The 16,128-nt window shown below is 35.2% G+C and overlaps 2 protein-coding genes across 4 annotated transcripts; one reads left to right on the top strand and one right to left on the bottom strand.

The window, feature by feature from the left end:
* The first annotated feature begins 546 nt into the window (after nt 1-546).
* On the top strand, nt 547-5,294 carry LOC132052452 (uncharacterized). 3 transcript variants are annotated; one of them, XM_059443994.1, is made up of 3 exons: nt 547-642; nt 675-890; nt 1,138-5,294. In XM_059443994.1, the coding sequence occupies exon 3, from the start codon at nt 1,201-1,203 to the stop codon at nt 5,044-5,046; it is 3,846 nt and encodes a 1,281-aa protein (XP_059299977.1). In that variant the 5' UTR covers nt 547-642; nt 675-890; nt 1,138-1,200; the 3' UTR covers nt 5,047-5,294. The 3 variants fall into 3 exon arrangements, with proteins under 3 accessions (XP_059299977.1, XP_059299978.1, XP_059299976.1); XM_059443995.1 differs by having other exon boundaries at nt 639-796; XM_059443993.1 differs by having other exon boundaries at nt 640-890.
* A 3,996-nt stretch (nt 5,295-9,290) lies between these two features.
* LOC132052451 (dof zinc finger protein DOF5.6-like) lies at nt 9,291-11,525 on the bottom strand. Its single transcript, XM_059443992.1, has 2 exons — nt 11,293-11,525; nt 9,291-10,490 (listed from the first exon to the last, which is right to left on the bottom strand). The coding sequence occupies exons 1-2, from the start codon at nt 11,341-11,343 to the stop codon at nt 9,627-9,629; spliced, it is 915 nt and encodes a 304-aa protein (XP_059299975.1). The 5' UTR covers nt 11,344-11,525; the 3' UTR covers nt 9,291-9,626.
* Nucleotides 11,526-16,128: the final 4,603 nt, after the last annotated feature.

Raw genomic sequence — 16,128 nt, 5'->3', positions numbered from 1 at the left:
ATTTACTGGGGTACAAAATTTAAGTTTGTAATTTGAAACCAATCATGATATTTTTGTAATTAATAAGTATTAACATTAATGGTAAAACAGTAAGTCCAGAGTTAAAATGTTCCTACGGTTTTTATTTTTTTGAAAAAAAAAGGTTGAAAAGAAAAAAATACTCTCTCTGTCTCAATTTAAGTATCTTAATTTGACTGAGCACACAGTTTAAGAAATAAAAAGAGACTTTTAAATCTCGTGGTCCTAAATTAAAGATGCGTGCAATGTCTTTGGAATATTCTTTGAATCTTGTGATTTTAAACTTGTCATATACGATATTTAAATTATCAACTTACTAGATATAGAAAAAAATAATCTATCAAGTATCACGTCACAATCACATGAAACATAAGACTAACTTATATACATTTGTCGTGTATAATGCAAACCAAACGACCCCTAAAAGTACCAGGAGAGAAATAAAAATATCTAAGCTTTAAAGAGAAGGAATCCAATTCCAAAAGCAAAATTGTCCTTTTTAGTTGATAAGTATAATTACTAGAAATACTAAGAAGTACTTAAACCACTTTAATGACACTTTTTAGGCTAAAGTAAAGCTCTTAAACACTTGTACCACCGACTCACTAACTAAGGATCACTCTTGTACTCTCTTAGATTTAACCAAAAAAACCCAGTTTGATGGTAACTCTCACAGCCCACAAAATAAAAAACTTTCCTTTAATTGTTGAGTTTCAAAGCTGAGAGACACTTGCTACTTGCTAGTTACACCGTTACAAAACAAGAACAGAGAAAGAAGGTGGATATCACATACCCCTTTTTTCCTTTTCACTTGCTTTGTTATAACCAGATCTCTTTAACCTTTTTCTAAGTTCTTGAAGTTGTTCTTTCAGGTACTTAGGTTGTTCTTGTTCTTTAATCTCTTTTGTACTAATTAGGTTATTCTTGATGGTATCTTGGTTTGTTTTGTACTAAAGTTCATATCTTTAGTTTGGTTTAAGAGTTTCCTCTGTTCTTTTTTTTTTTTTTGGATTATTGTTAATTGTCTGCCTCTTTATTTGTTATTTTTGGTGGAAATATGTGTATGAATGTTTTTTTTTGTTTTGTGATTAATTGTTGCTGTTTTCTGTTTTAAACCAGATATGAAGTGATGGGTAACTGCTGATTTGGATAAAGTTGAGACCTTTAAGGTTCTTTCTTGTAATGGAAACCCAGAATATCTCTGAAACCCTAGTGGAGGGTTCTGTAGATTACAAGCCAGTTCAAAGTCAAAACCAAGATGGTAAAACCCTAGAAGAGTTTTCTGCTCTTTCTAGCTTAAGTGAGAGTTATGCTGGTTCTGAGTTGGTCACAGAGGTTCCATTAAGTGAATGTTATGGTGGTGAAAGTGCTAATGTGGACAAGAATATAGCAAATGGGGATGATAACGTTGAGTTGGTGGGAGTCGAGTTTGAGCAGAAGTTGGTAGATGGATATGATGAAGTTGATCCGGAGGGAGTCCTGAGGGAGGAGGAGTTAGCAAATGTGGATGACAATAATGATTTAGAGGGTGTTGAGAAGTTAGCAAATGTGGACGATAATAATGATGCAGAGGGCGTTGAGAAGTTAGCAAATGTGGATGGTAATAATGATTTAGAAGGTGTTGAGAAGTTACCAAATGTGGATGGTAATAATGCTTTAGAGGGTGTTGAGAAGTTAGCAAATGTGGATGGGAATAATGATTTAGAGGGTGTTGAGAAGTTAGCAGATGTGGATGGCAATAATGTTTTAGAAGGTGTTGAGAAGTTAGCAAATGTGGATGGGAATAATGATTTAGAGAGTGTTGAGAAGTTAGCAGATGTGGATGGCGATAATGATTTAGAGGGTGTTGAGAAGTTTGCAAGTGTGGATGATAATAATGATTTAGAGGGTGTTAATACAGAGCAGAAGCTACTAGTGAATGGGCAGGGGACAGTGGAGAGTGAGAATAAGCTTGCAAATTTGCACGATTATAACGATCTTGCGGGAGTTGAGGATGAAAACAAGTTTGGAGATGTGGATGATACTATTGACTTAGAGGCACTTGGCCTGGAGAATCTGATGGAAGGAGGGACTTTGAAACATGAAACTGAAGAGGTAGGGGCAATAATTCCAGAAACTAACAAAATAAATGATGATGGTGATGTACGAGTTGCGGGATTGGATGCTGAACTTAATGAGTCTCAGGATAATGGGTTTGAGAAAGTTGGTATGGTTGATGCTGTGGAAACAATTGACACGTCAAATGTGCACTCAAATGATTCTCAGGGAAAGATAGGAGTTTCTGGAAATGGTATTTCTCTGACAGTGGATATATTTAATGAGTCCCAGGATAACGAGGTTAAGAAAGTTGGTATGATTGATGCTGTGGAAACGATTGACGCGTCAAATGTGCACGCAAATGGTTCTCCGAGAAAGATAGATGTTTCTGGAGATGGTATTTCTCTGACAGTGGATGTATTTGGTCCATTGGATGGAATGTACCCAGTCCATAATTCAAGCTATAAAGATGGGCAAATGTTGGGCGTTAGTGGTTCAGATTACATGCTTTCTGTGAAAAATGAAGCGGAAGGAGATGTCAGTGATAATCAAGAACACAATTTTGCTGTGGGTGACTTAGTATGGGTAAAAATCAAGACTGACTTGTGGTGGCCGGGAATGATTTGTGATCCGCATGCATCGAAAGATGCTGGAAAGTGTGATAAAAGGAACGGTTTCTTTGTTAAGCATTTTGGTAACTCTAATTCTGTTTGGTGCCAGGCGTTCCAGTTAAAGCCCTTTATAGAGTATTTTGGACTGATGTCATGCCAGAATAAGTCTAAAAGCTTTTATGGTGCAATAGAGAAGGCTTTGGGCGAGTTTGGTAGGCGTGTAAAACAGAAGATGACCTGTTCTTGTTTTTCCAAAGAAAACCAAGTAGCTGCTCAAAATTTCCCATCAAAGGAAGACGGGAGTGGGGGTAGTGTTTTTTCGGCATCCCAATTTGAGCCTTCAAACTTTCTCGAATTCATTAGATTACGTGCTTTGGATCTTCGTAGCCCAGGTAGTATTGAGTTTACAGTTACTGAGAATTGCCTATTGGCCTTTTACAGTTCAATAGGCCATAAGCAATTGCCTTTGTATAAACTCAGGCCAACAAATAATGTCAAAGATAATGCTACCAATGAAGATCTGGACAAGCTTTCTTCTGATGATTGTAAAATGGCTGAGATGGGGCTGTCTGGCTCATTGGAATCTCCTAGAGGAATGAGAAGCATGATATCCTGTTCACCGATTGCGAATGGAAGTGCCGGCGGAAATTCTGAAAAAGGTTTTGAGTCGAGAGAGCGGAAGAAGAGCAAGTACCTGTCATATCCTTATGTAAACAGTTGGGGCCGTAAGAATTCACTTGGCCAGGGAGAAGATGAAACTGAAGATCCCGAGGAAGCTTCTCTTGGAGGAGTAAAGAGCTCTTCCAGTCCATCTATGGTATCCACTCCAATTGGTAACGGCAGCAACAAGAACTCGCTAAGGAAATCGAGGAAATCTGTTGTTGACAATGGCGTTTGTAATAATACAGATTTTACTGCTGCCTCTTCAGCAGAAATGCTCCAAGAACTCCATCTGACAGCTCTTGATTGCTTCTTTCCTAGTCAAAGCACGTGTTCCATTCCAATCCAGGATTTTTACCTAAGTTTTAGAACATTCAGAGATCCTGAAGTTCAGATGGATGAATATAAGGAAACTACTTTAGGGTGTGAAGAAACTTTCGAGTCTGATAATATTTTGGCCTATGGAGTTAATGATCTGCAAGTAGAAGGGCCTCCTCCAAATGTTCTTCCCAAGAAGAGAAGTAGAAAGAAAAGTGAAGACAGAAATGCAACTGGTCCCAATATGAATGGCTCTGCCCTTATTGATTCTGTAGAGACCGGACCTGATGCACTCAAAAAAGGAACAGGTCGCGGAAAGAAAAAGAAGGCAGCAACTGCAGCTGATGTTTATAATGAGATTGGGGTATTGGGTGGACTACCAGACTTGAATGGAAATAACGCGGGCTTGTCAGTTGAAAATATGCAGGTTATAGGTCCTGCCCCTACTCAAGGTAAACTTGAACCTAAGAGGAGGAGGAGGAAGAAGGACGAGTTGGTTTCTGGGAATCTGCCAGATGTCAGCAAAAGCAACACCGGCTCATTTCCCTTGGAAGGTAGTCCGCAACCAGTTAACATGTTGGGGGTACAGGGGGCCACTTCCCTCCTGAATGCTGAACTTTTATCTGGACAACCAAATGTCAATGTAAGTCATGCTGCATGCAGCTCATTACCCAATAATTCACACATCACGGGTCTGGTTTCGTCTGCGAAAGCTGAAGGCAAGAAAAGGAAAAGGAAGGAGAAAACATCAAATATTCAGAATAATTCTTCAGCTCTACCAGATTTGAATGGACAGATCGCGGATCCGACCTTGAAGGGAAAGGAGTTCACAGGATTGAGTTCAATCACAGTTCAAGATAAACCCAAGCGTAAAAGGAGGAGAACTACTAAATCCGCTGCTATTGGGATACCGAATCCCAATGGAGATCATAACACTCTTCTGCTAAACTTTGCATTGGGTTCCTCAGTGCCTTCTAAAGAATATATCACTGCTTGCTTTTCCAGTTATGGTCCATTAGAGGAATCAAAAACTCAGTACCTAAATGATTCCACTGCCCAGGTTGTCTTTGTAAAGGATAGTGATGCTATAGAAGCCTTGCGGAATTTGCAAAGCAGAAACCCGTTTGGACCTGCCCTTGTCAGTTATCGCCTCCGTCATGTTTCAACTTCTAATACCACGCAGGCGTCACATTCTTTTCCGCCCGCAGTTGCACTTTCTGGAGCAGTACCTTCAAATGGTGAGGGACCTGATCTTGTCGTCATAAAACAGAATCTGGAGGCAATGACAACTATGCTTGAGAAGGCTGGTGATAATATTTCCCCTGAGATGAGAGCCAAGTTGGAAAGCGAGGTGAAAGGCTTCTTGAAAAAGGTAAGCTCCATGGTTGGTTCTTCATCGTAGCTGAGATAATAAATGTTGTAGTTTCTTAGTTGGACATTTTAGCTGTGTATCTAATTAATTAGGATATTTATGTGAGGCTAGTGACTCTTGTTGAGAACCCCCTGTTTTTTCTCGTCTCCTCTGTTTATTTTCAGTAGAACTGCTGGACCTCTTTCTCTTTACTCTGTTGTAATATGGGGTTATGTGTACTTCTAACTTTCAGCCTTGTACTTTTTAGTAACCGAAATGGAGCATGGAACCGTTCTATACCCCTCGGATAGCGATTCCTAGGTTACTGTCCGATGTGTTGCTGAGCTGTTTCCATTCTTTATTGAATGGATGTTTTACAACCTTAATGCGTAATATTTCCCAATCTGCATGGATTAAAAGGTTTATGCAGTATAAACTTAGCGAGAAAGGATATACTTCAATTAATCAACTGCATCTTAATTCAAAAGCTTGGAGTTGATTATATAGATTGTCAATATCCATTTGCTCTATGCGGGTTTTGTCCTATCGAATTCAATGTTTAGAGGGTTCACCATTTACTCAACTTATCCTTCATTTGGTTTAAAACCGACTATGTGATGCTCATACATGGGAGGCTAGCAAAGGTTAGATCTATAGTACTGCAAATTCACTGTTGTTTTCGTAAATATATGAAAGTAAGCTCGTACAATCGTCCGATGGTAATCACCAATCAGTTAAGGCTTTATCTAAAAGATGGCGGTGCTTTTGACAGTGAACATACGCTCATACAGTTAAGGCGATCTGTCTCTGCTTTTGTGTGCGAGATGCGACTCATGATCCTTTCTTTCTTGCTCTATTACTTTTCTTGGGGTCCTCCGGATACCATTATCGATAGTGTTCTGCAGTGGAGTGTATGTTTCAGCTAGTTCTTCTTTTTCAAATTGAAGCAGTGTTGTTGCATTCGTTGAAAATCCTGAAAGCATGGACCTTCATGTTTTCTGATGTGTCTTAACGGGATGTACAAGTACAATTATACTGCTAGATCTTTTTGGCTCTTAACACTTCACCACCACTCCTGATCCAGGCAGCAAATTTATGTCGATAAAGTTGAGTGCTTGATAAACGTAACATAAACATTTTACAGACAGACACATACAGCTGGTATAAGAGGGTGTTTGTATCCTTGCCTCCATTTCTTACTTATTTGGTCCTGTGCATTTAGATTGCAGCTTTCAACAATTTACCATTCATAGCTGATTCATTCTGCACGCGAATAGGATTTTTCTTTCCTAACTTGCTAGGAAGATGACAACCATTTAATACTCCCCATTGCTAATGTAGCGAAAAAATTGACAATAGAAAGATCCATATATATATTTTTTTTAATTGAGACATGAACAAACTGCAAAAATTGCAGTTCCAGGAATTGAAGGAATCCACAGTAATTGTCTCCCCTGCTTATTTGCAAACAAAATAATGAAGTTCCACTTTAGAAGACTTTCAGCTTGAGTTATTAACTCAATCCAAGTTGGTATACTGAAAATCAGTTTGCAACCCGGTAAGGAAAATAACTACTTCCCGTTGTTAAATACTTCGTGAATCACCAACGATCTAATACATAAAAGGCAAAAGAACTAATGTTCTTTTGATTATGAATGAAAATAAAACTAACGAACATTGGGATATGGATATACTGCAAAATTGGAAATAATAGAGCTTTAGCTTAGCGAGATGATTAATGGGTGAAGTCTTGTGAGTTGTGACTAAGACAATTAGTTTCTGAATTCTATCCGCATATAGATGATTATTCAACAATATAGCCATCATGGGTTGTCACTTGTGTGTTCTTTTTTCATTCAATAAGTCAATAGGGAAAGTAAAACTTTGATATTCATGCAAAAAATAATATAAACCAAGGGTAAAGAGTACTTCTGTTTTCTTGATTTTAAAAGAGACAAACCTTCAAGATCCTACTTTTACTTAGATCCTCTTTCTTTACTACGAAAAGACTAATAGAAAAAATGCAACCTCTAACATGAATTTTCAAAGAAAAGAAAAAGAAATTACAAGTCTATGTTTTTATTTCATATCTATATGAGTTGCCTATGAATTTTTTGGCCATATTGTAACAATGGTTACCTATCGATAAAAGGTGTTTTCTAGTAGAATCATTGCAGAAGTAAAAACATTGGCTGTGAGTACGAAATTAATTTGGCGTACAATTGAAAAAATTGATTGCTGTTTGTAACTTTCTATTTTCTATTACCAAAATGGCATACATGGAAAGTAAAAAATACCAGCAAATGGAAAGTATAATGATATAAAGTGTAGGTTTTCAATTAAGGATTTACCTTAATGTATTTATAGTATTAGTGTCTTTAAACATATGTAACAGGAAGTTGATGTTTCAATATTGGACAATTTTGGAGAGTGTTCTGGTTGTACAATGTGTATGATAAAAGGTGTTTTCTAGTAGAATCATTGCAGAAGTAAAAACATTGGCTGTGAGTAGAAATTAATTTGGTGTACAATTTTTTTAACTATTTTCTATTACCAAACCATGGAAAGTAAAAAAACCAAACCAATGATATAAAGTGTAGGTTTTCGGGTTTTAAAATTTATACTTTAAACATAAACCAAGTTGATGTTTCAATAAAATTTTCGGAGTTTTTCAACAATGGTTTTCTCGGGTTGTTCGGTTTTCTTGGGTTTTTTGGTTTTTTTTTTTGGGAATAGTCTTGATATAAAACATATAACTTTTACTTCAAATATTTCTTTAGTCCTAGTAAGATACAATTATATAATTAAGGTGTTTCTTAAGAAAATAACACAAAATGTGAGAAGAGTGATGACATTGTATTAAAATATTCAACAAAAGCTAATATAATCGGTTAAAATAAATATTGCTAATTAACAAGCCATACAAGAAAATGACCATAATCTAAAAATACTAAGTCATGCTAAAATAAGTATTAATTACATGACAAAGAAAAAAAACTTAAGTTATGTACTTTTACTCTCTAAATCAATTATGCAAAACTAAAGAATAGATATCCAACATTATTGTCATTCCTAGTGGTAAATTGAATTTCTTTTGTTAGGATTAGTGTTGAGTTGGTTTTGGTTTGGACTTTATTTGAGTTACTAACATCCATAGGATATAAAACATATTGACATTCAAAATTCTATGTTCAAGCTTGAACAATATGATAATAGATAAAAAATTACGAAAAAATTTAAGAAATATTTATAAATTACTTTACAAATAAATATTTTTATGTATAAAATATTTTAAAAATTGAATACATGTAATGTCGGGTTGGTTTGGTTCGGTTTGACTTTTTTTAGTTAAAATCACTAATCCAATTTTTTTCTCGGTTTGACTCGGTTTATCGGTTTGGTGCGGTTTGTCGGTTTACTTTTTACACCCCTAGTGTTTGAATAGTCTCGCCCTTCTTTAAGTTTTGTTTTAGTAATTTTGTGTGTCAGCTGAAAGTATTCTTTTGAAATTGCACCACGGCCTCTTCAACTCATAAAAAGAAACTATAGAAAAAATATTTACAATAAACTTCATCAGAAAACTCATTGATAAATTTTTCACTTCGTAATCTCTTTCTCTTTTAGAGATAGAACTTTTCAAACAAACATTAGAAAATACACGGAAGATTTCATCATGTCCTTATGTGGACTGCTTTTTGATATGTAGAAATAGCCTAAATTATTGTCATGAAATTTTAAATTTCACCATTAAAATTCGATGATGAAGTTCTGGAATTTTAATTATAAAATTTTAAATTTTATGATAATGATTTTCTTAATTGCGAGAATAGAAAGCGACTATTTATGAATTCCACTCCTTTTACAGCACAGTACTAGTCCAAGGTTTCAAATTAATAATTGATTCACCAAACAAAGAGACGTAAGCACATAAATAAATATGATACAAAATTATTGCTAGTACATTCTCCCGTATCCAAGTACTAAGCACATTTTTTGACTAGAGACAATAATAGACTACTCCTATAATAAAGTGGAGAACAATGTTCAAAAAACAAAAACAAAAAAGAAAAAAAGAAGTGGAGAACAATATAATATCTTCCTCGATATCTGATGAAATCCAACAAGCCTACAACTTTGAATTCCACAAGCCTAGCATTAGTTATATACTGCTAGCTGACCAGGATTTGCAAAATTACAAATGGGAATAACGAAAGACTTGTGAATATGTAAGAACAAAAGAACAAATCATGGTCGAATTTGAACAGCTAATACAATATCCATTCACACTCAACATGTTAATTACTTTAATTAAACTAGGGAAAATCCTTCACAAAAAGACATGTTGAGTACAAAATCAGTACACCATTGCATCAGAGGAATTTAGGTAGAGGTAGGGGATAATTCATGAGGCCTAATAATTCCTTAATTATGCCTGAGATAAACTCAACAACTCATGATACAACAACATGAGATTACAACCCAAATTAGAAGTGGTTACTAAAGCAAAAGTGACTTAACTTAAACTAATGACAATTGAACCAACATCTACTAATAATCTCTATTGCGTGACAAACTTTCACTGAATTCCATCGCCATCGATACCACTAGACTATAAGTCTTGCTGATTTAATTCAAACTAATGGATTCGTCGCAGATGAACCATAACCATTATTCATCAATCCAGTCCAAGATCCTAGTCCTCCATTGAGATACCCAAAAGTTTCTTTATTCCCAATTCCAGCATTAGAGCAGCCTTGGTCATGCCATTCAAGTGACAAAATCTTGGGATTTGGCTTCACATCCATTGTTATATTTTGTCCCTCATAATTTATAGTCCCAAAGTTGTTCCCATCCATGGGCAATCCAAATGTAGAGCACATTCCACCATGAAAATTTGGTCCATTGATTCCAACATTATCCATCTCACCATATCCGTTGATCATTCCAGCATCGACATTCCCAATAAAATCTTGATTTTTTAAAGTGGTCCCCATCAAAGCTTCATACTTGCTCTCCATAAAATCAATAGGTGCATGGTTTTCATGAAGCATGAAACTAGGATTATTAATATTGTTATTTCCCATGAAGTTATTGAAGTGGGAAAATGCCATTTCAGGGTAATTAGAAATAGAAGATGAATTAGATGATCCAGCATTATGGTAATTAGGTATTTGGTGAGGGGCATTAGTGTCATTAGACTGTTTCTTGGAAGAAACTTTTTTGTTCTTCCTACAGCCACCACCCACAGGGATATTCCTTAGAGTTCCCCCTTTAGTCCAGTACCTTCTGCAAGATTTACAGAAATACCTTGGCTGAGAAAGGCTGTAATTGTTGTAGTAACAGAATTTTGTGTGTGTTGAGTCACAACGAGGGCAATTCAGAGGTTGGTCATGTTGGGGTCTTAGTTTTCTTTCTATTAAAGGCCTTGAACATGTGAAAATGTCACCTGATGGCGAAGAAGAAGAATCGAATTCAGTTTCCTCGTGAATTGTGTCCTGAAATTGGAAACAAGTAAAAGTTAGTTAGTGGGAACTTGTCAGCTAACTCATAGCTAGAATGATTCGCGTGAATTTCTCTAGACATTCCTTTACATTTTACGTACAACTTTTGCGTAAATCATGCAATAAAAAGATGACACATACTTGATCGAGCTCTTTAATGTTCATATTTTTCAAAAATGTTATTGTATTTACGTTGAATTCTCCAAAATATACGACTTTTAAATGATCTAACATGCACATACCGGCATTTTGAAGAGTCCGAACAATATAATTTAAGCCTTTAAATTCCAAACATGACTGACTACGAAAGAATTAAGCTCTGAGGGTGGAAAAAATATGCATTGTCCTTGTACGCACATCGGTATTTCTTGTTACTTATTGCCTTCGTTTCAATTTATGTGAGAAAGTTTGAATAGATACAAAGTAGAATAAAGAAAACAAGACTTCTGAAACATGTTCATAAGCGTATCATATGTAATTGCAAAGCTTTTTAAACTTGTAGTCTTAAACATTTTATATAGCATTTGTGTGGCTATAAATTTCTTTTATTAAGGATAAAATTTAAGTTAAATTATTTCCAAATTTAAAAAACTACTCTTTCCATTTCAATTTGAAACAGAGGGAGTATCATTTTTTTGGTAGCATACTAAAAAGAAAAAGTCGCCATTTATTATAAACTGGGAACGACCGATGGAGTAATAGTACTAGGAAGAAAGTGCAAATCACATCATATGTAGGAGACTAATCACTAACGCCTAAGCTTAACGAAAATTTGACAACATTCGATCATACAAACCTGTAGCCAGTTGGATGAATCCATGCAGACTTGCAATGAAGTAATCCCCATTACTACACTCTTTTCAACTTGATAAAAAAAGGGACAAACTTTCAGCAATAATACGTAACCAAATTCTTTCAAAGCTCCTTTAATGCTTCTTGTTTATATGGTTATATATGTCTCTCTGGATAATCCAAAGGGATAGTGAGAATGAAGGAACAATGAGTTGCAATGGAATGAAAAAATGAGGGCTGAGAACGTGAATATGAAGGAAACAAAAGGCCTATGCGGTGGGGACAGGGACTTAGAGCTATGGCTTCTTGCTATTACTGTCGGTGAATGTGGGCCTGGCTACTGTCGGCCCGCTGTCTACTGATTGAATAGGGCCCACACTGGTTAACCTTGACTGCATCACTAGAGGAGAATTTGGACGGCTACGATTTTGTAAACTTTGGATTTCGGGGGAAAGGAAGAGGAGGATACATCTAAGGGTCATTCGCACAAATGTCTTCGGCGGTCTTTAATTTTTGTCCTTCAACATTTTTTATCCGATATAAATTAAATTACGGTAGGCATAGATATCGTTCAGCTTCGGCACATATATCATAATATCTCATAAGTTACGTCCGGCAAAGGTAAAACTTTCAATATCCAACATTATCTGAAAAAAAGAAAAACATAAGTTTAGATTTCGCTCTGCAAGCGTTTAGCTTCGGCGTACGTATCATAACATCCACATAAGTTATGTCGGAAAAGACAAAACTTTCCACACTCGATATATTTTGAAGAATACTACACAATTTATACCGCATAACTTAGTTCCTACAGAACTTATGCCTAGTAAGGCAAAAGTTCAGTTTTCGAAGATAAAAATGTTACAGAACTTATGGCGAGCGAAATTTATCTGAATATTTTCATTACATAAACAACATGGACAAAAATTAAAGACCACGGGTGTGAGGGCAAAAAAATTAAAGACCAATGCGTTCCAAGGGCAATCCGTGGAAAACCTTCTACAGCTAAGGTAACCATGGGCGGAGCCACCTTAGGCGAATGGTGGTCAGGTGCACACCCTTCGCCGAAAAATTACGTGGTGTACATAGGTTAAATATTAGCAATTATGACTATATATGAGAATAAAATTTGCACACCCTTCCTCAAATTTCTGGATCCGTAACAGGTAAATGAGAATATTTGGGTCCTCGATAAAGAGTAAAGAGGAAGGGGCCAGGGTGCTAACAAATGGGCTTGAAAACCGAAACAACACTCCAAATTGTGGACCCGAATTGGAACTGAGGGCCCAAATGGACAGCATGGACCCCTCTCTCCTTGTGCTCTTACAAGCAAGGTATATATTCTCGTATGACGTGTCTCTTCTGCTGACACAGGCGTAGACTCGTTAGAGTTAACGACGTTTCCCTAATTTACATCATTAAGTAACTCAAACTGAAATGAGATACTGCGTGTTATATATGTTCAATTTATATAATTATTAGGGTTCACTCTACAAGATCTTAATTCTCTTTATGGGAAAACATTAGTTTAGTATCACTAATTCTTTTCTAGCAGTAGCGCATTGCATCCGACGCTTTAAAGATTTTAGCATTTTAGTATGGGGGGAATGATCGTCCAAGTGATATTTCTATATTATTGTTCATTTGTTCTAGATTTTATAAGGGATTACATACGTTTATCCATTTATTCAATCATCGTGAGACTTAATTGACACCCTCCCACATGTCCAGGACTAGATAAATGGACCGCGCATTACATAATATTTGGTTCTAACATTTTTTTTTTTTTTTAAATAAGCTACAGTGTCGTAAATTTACACATACCTCGACCATTTTAGGTGATAATTGCGCTACCTCCATCAACAATAGATACCAGATAACTCTAATACAGAGGTTTAACATTGAGACACAATAACAAGGATTTGTCTAGCGCACGAAGAAGTCAAGATGATTCAACATATTATGGATATACATAAAAAATATTAACCTATCTACACGGTGTAATTTCACTGTGTAGTGATACGATTTGTACAACTAGAGCATGAACGACAAAACACGAGTCTAATATTCAACAAGCGTAGCTCTGCCTAATGAGTCTGGCTACGATATTATAGGGGAAAAAATAAATATTGAGCTTAACTCAATTTCAAGTTCTCCCAACTACGTGGGATTTAACAATTATCATTGTACCTCGCTATTCAATAATTCAAATGATCCACGCATGAAATTTAGCGCGCGGCTAAGATAGAAGGTAAGTTTTTATAAAAACAGATTAAAAGTAAGATGCATGGTGATAAGGACGATATTATTTCCTTTGTGCTTTCCAAAAAGATAAATAAATGGTTCCTAAGCCGTCCACCCTTTAGCTTGGATTTTAGAACCCAAAATTGGGAGGAAAGTGATTTGAAAAGCTATGGCAATAGTTAGTTCATCTTTTCCATTTAATATTACCGAAGCACTGAAAAGAAATTTTCCATGTTACTTTCTTTCTTTCTTCTACCAAATGACAAAAAGAGAGAACCATCATCTTTTTTTCTTCAACTTGGAGCTAGAAAAGATCACTTCATCACATATTAGTATTTTATCAGCAGGACCAATTTCATCATTACTTTGTCCCTTTTTTCTTCTTTGTAAATAAAAAGAGAAAATTCCCAAAGTAGGGTTCTCAAACTTTTGCGATCAAATTTTTGTTTGAAAATCGAGGAGGGGGAAAAGCAAAAGAAAATCCAGCATCGATCGTAAAATCCGCTAAAGTCCTAATAATAAGAGGACCAAAGGTAAAAAGAAACAAATACCAAAAGTTTTAGCCATCTTTAGATATATAACGTGTGAGACACTCCTAGAATATTTAACAAAGTTGGAAGTACAAATGACATAATCATGAAGATGCTCAAAACAACACCTGACAGTTTTACTTAAAGACAATGTTTACTGTTTTACGATTAATCATAAGGCGTTATTTATTCACAGTTCATGAGTTACCGAAATAGGACCAGTCATAAGTAACTGCTTTCAGACACAATGATTAATCTTCAAAAAACAAGAAGAAATAGAGAAGGAAAAATCATTTAGTGGTGATTGCTGGAGCATATAAAGTTACTCAAGATTTGATTTTACGTATGCATGTGTAGTTTGTTATCACACATACAACGGATGTTGGATTATAATTGGGTATTACTTCCTCGGTTTCATTTTATGTGTTTTAGCTTGATCATACACAAAGTTTAAAAAAGTAACTAAAATGACTTTTGAATTTTGTAGTCTTAAATTAAGAATGTGTATGTAATGTACCAAATATCATATTGAACTTTGGGCACTTCAATATGACATGTGAGATAATAAGATAAAAGAAGGACTTCATATGAAAGTGACATTCTTTTTGAAACATTGGAATATAGGAAGCAACACTTATGACATATATAGAAGGAAAGAAAAGAAATAGACCTAAATGTAATATTTTAAAAAATATAGTATGAGATCCAAGTATGAGAAGTCAGTAGCTGCAAATCGACTTCTTCAACATTTATTAAATAGAGTTAAATATACATTTCAGATTTCACACACTCATCAATGAACCCAAAATGTATAAATTTTGGATTCAATTCATCATTGATGTTAAAACCCATAACATACATGGGTTTAGTCTTTGGACGCTCAAAATATGTTTTATCAACATGTTGCAGGCATTGGATATATAAGTCTTCCAAGATCTGTCAATATTCTTCTTCTGTTTAAATTAGGAAGCGTTCTTTTTGTGCCCTCACATTATTCAGTACAGAGTAATTATTTGTTCTTCATTCCTTCCTTTACAGCAAAGGAATTGGATTGGAAAATAACCAAACTTTTTCTTGAATTAATTGTTAAATAGCGCTTCAAGAATTTCCGTATATATTACATGAATCTTGACGCTTCTTATTCCATTGACAACAGTAATTTAAGCTCAAACTAGTTAAAAGGAGAGTTTACGAATATTATACTAGCTAGTACGCATTAATCGAAACTCTTGATATTGAAGCAGCCCCAACAGTTGTTCTCTTTTCATTTATAGTATCATAGCTTACATTCAACTTTTGAGTTTGAAAACCTTATCTCTACTGAAGTACCTAAGAAGCGGAGCTAAAGTTCTTGCCACGGCCTACGGCTCAGTAGGTTTAGCTAAAATCTTATAGTGTGTTTTAAGATATCTATTAATAATGTATAAATAATTTATTGAGATCTCAGTATATATAGTTTTAGCTAAAACCTTAAATTTTGTGTTAAGAAATCTATTGAAAATTTATAAATAATTTATCAAGAACCAATAAGTTGCATTTTATAGAATCGAAAACTCATAAAGTTATACCAACTCCCAAGAGTGTACTTAGTGACAGAGCAAGAAATATCACTAAGGTGATTCAACATCTATTATATACACCAGAGATATAATTTTGACCTTATACATATATAATATTATTTTTCAATGAATAGGATTCTCGAATGAAACCCCTTACGGCCCCTAGCTCCGCTCGTGTTTGTACTACTAATATTTTGATAGTATCAGATCAGCTTACTTTCATTTTTAACCATATCTACTGAAGTGCCCTCCTAATTATATGTATTTCCCAAAAGTTGTAGATAGATCAGCTGTAACTTTAAAATGAAATGATTTCATCTACCTTTCTTCTCATGCAAGATTGTCGTTGCATGGCAAGCAAGATAAAAGAGAATGAAAGAAAAAGGAAGAGAATATATTATCAAGAACCAGGTTGCAAGCTTGTCATGACATGGAAGGACCATATATGCATGTGAAATATCCACTAATATATCATCTCATCATAATACTACGTGCATGTCTCTTTAA

The sequence above is a fragment of the Lycium ferocissimum genome, chromosome 4 (assembly GCF_029784015.1).
Source record: "Lycium ferocissimum isolate CSIRO_LF1 chromosome 4, AGI_CSIRO_Lferr_CH_V1, whole genome shotgun sequence".
NCBI lineage: Eukaryota > Viridiplantae > Streptophyta > Magnoliopsida > Solanales > Solanaceae > Lycium > Lycium ferocissimum.
The sequence above is the reverse complement of the archived record's forward strand: the minus strand, read 5'-3'. Positions and strand labels throughout refer to the sequence as shown.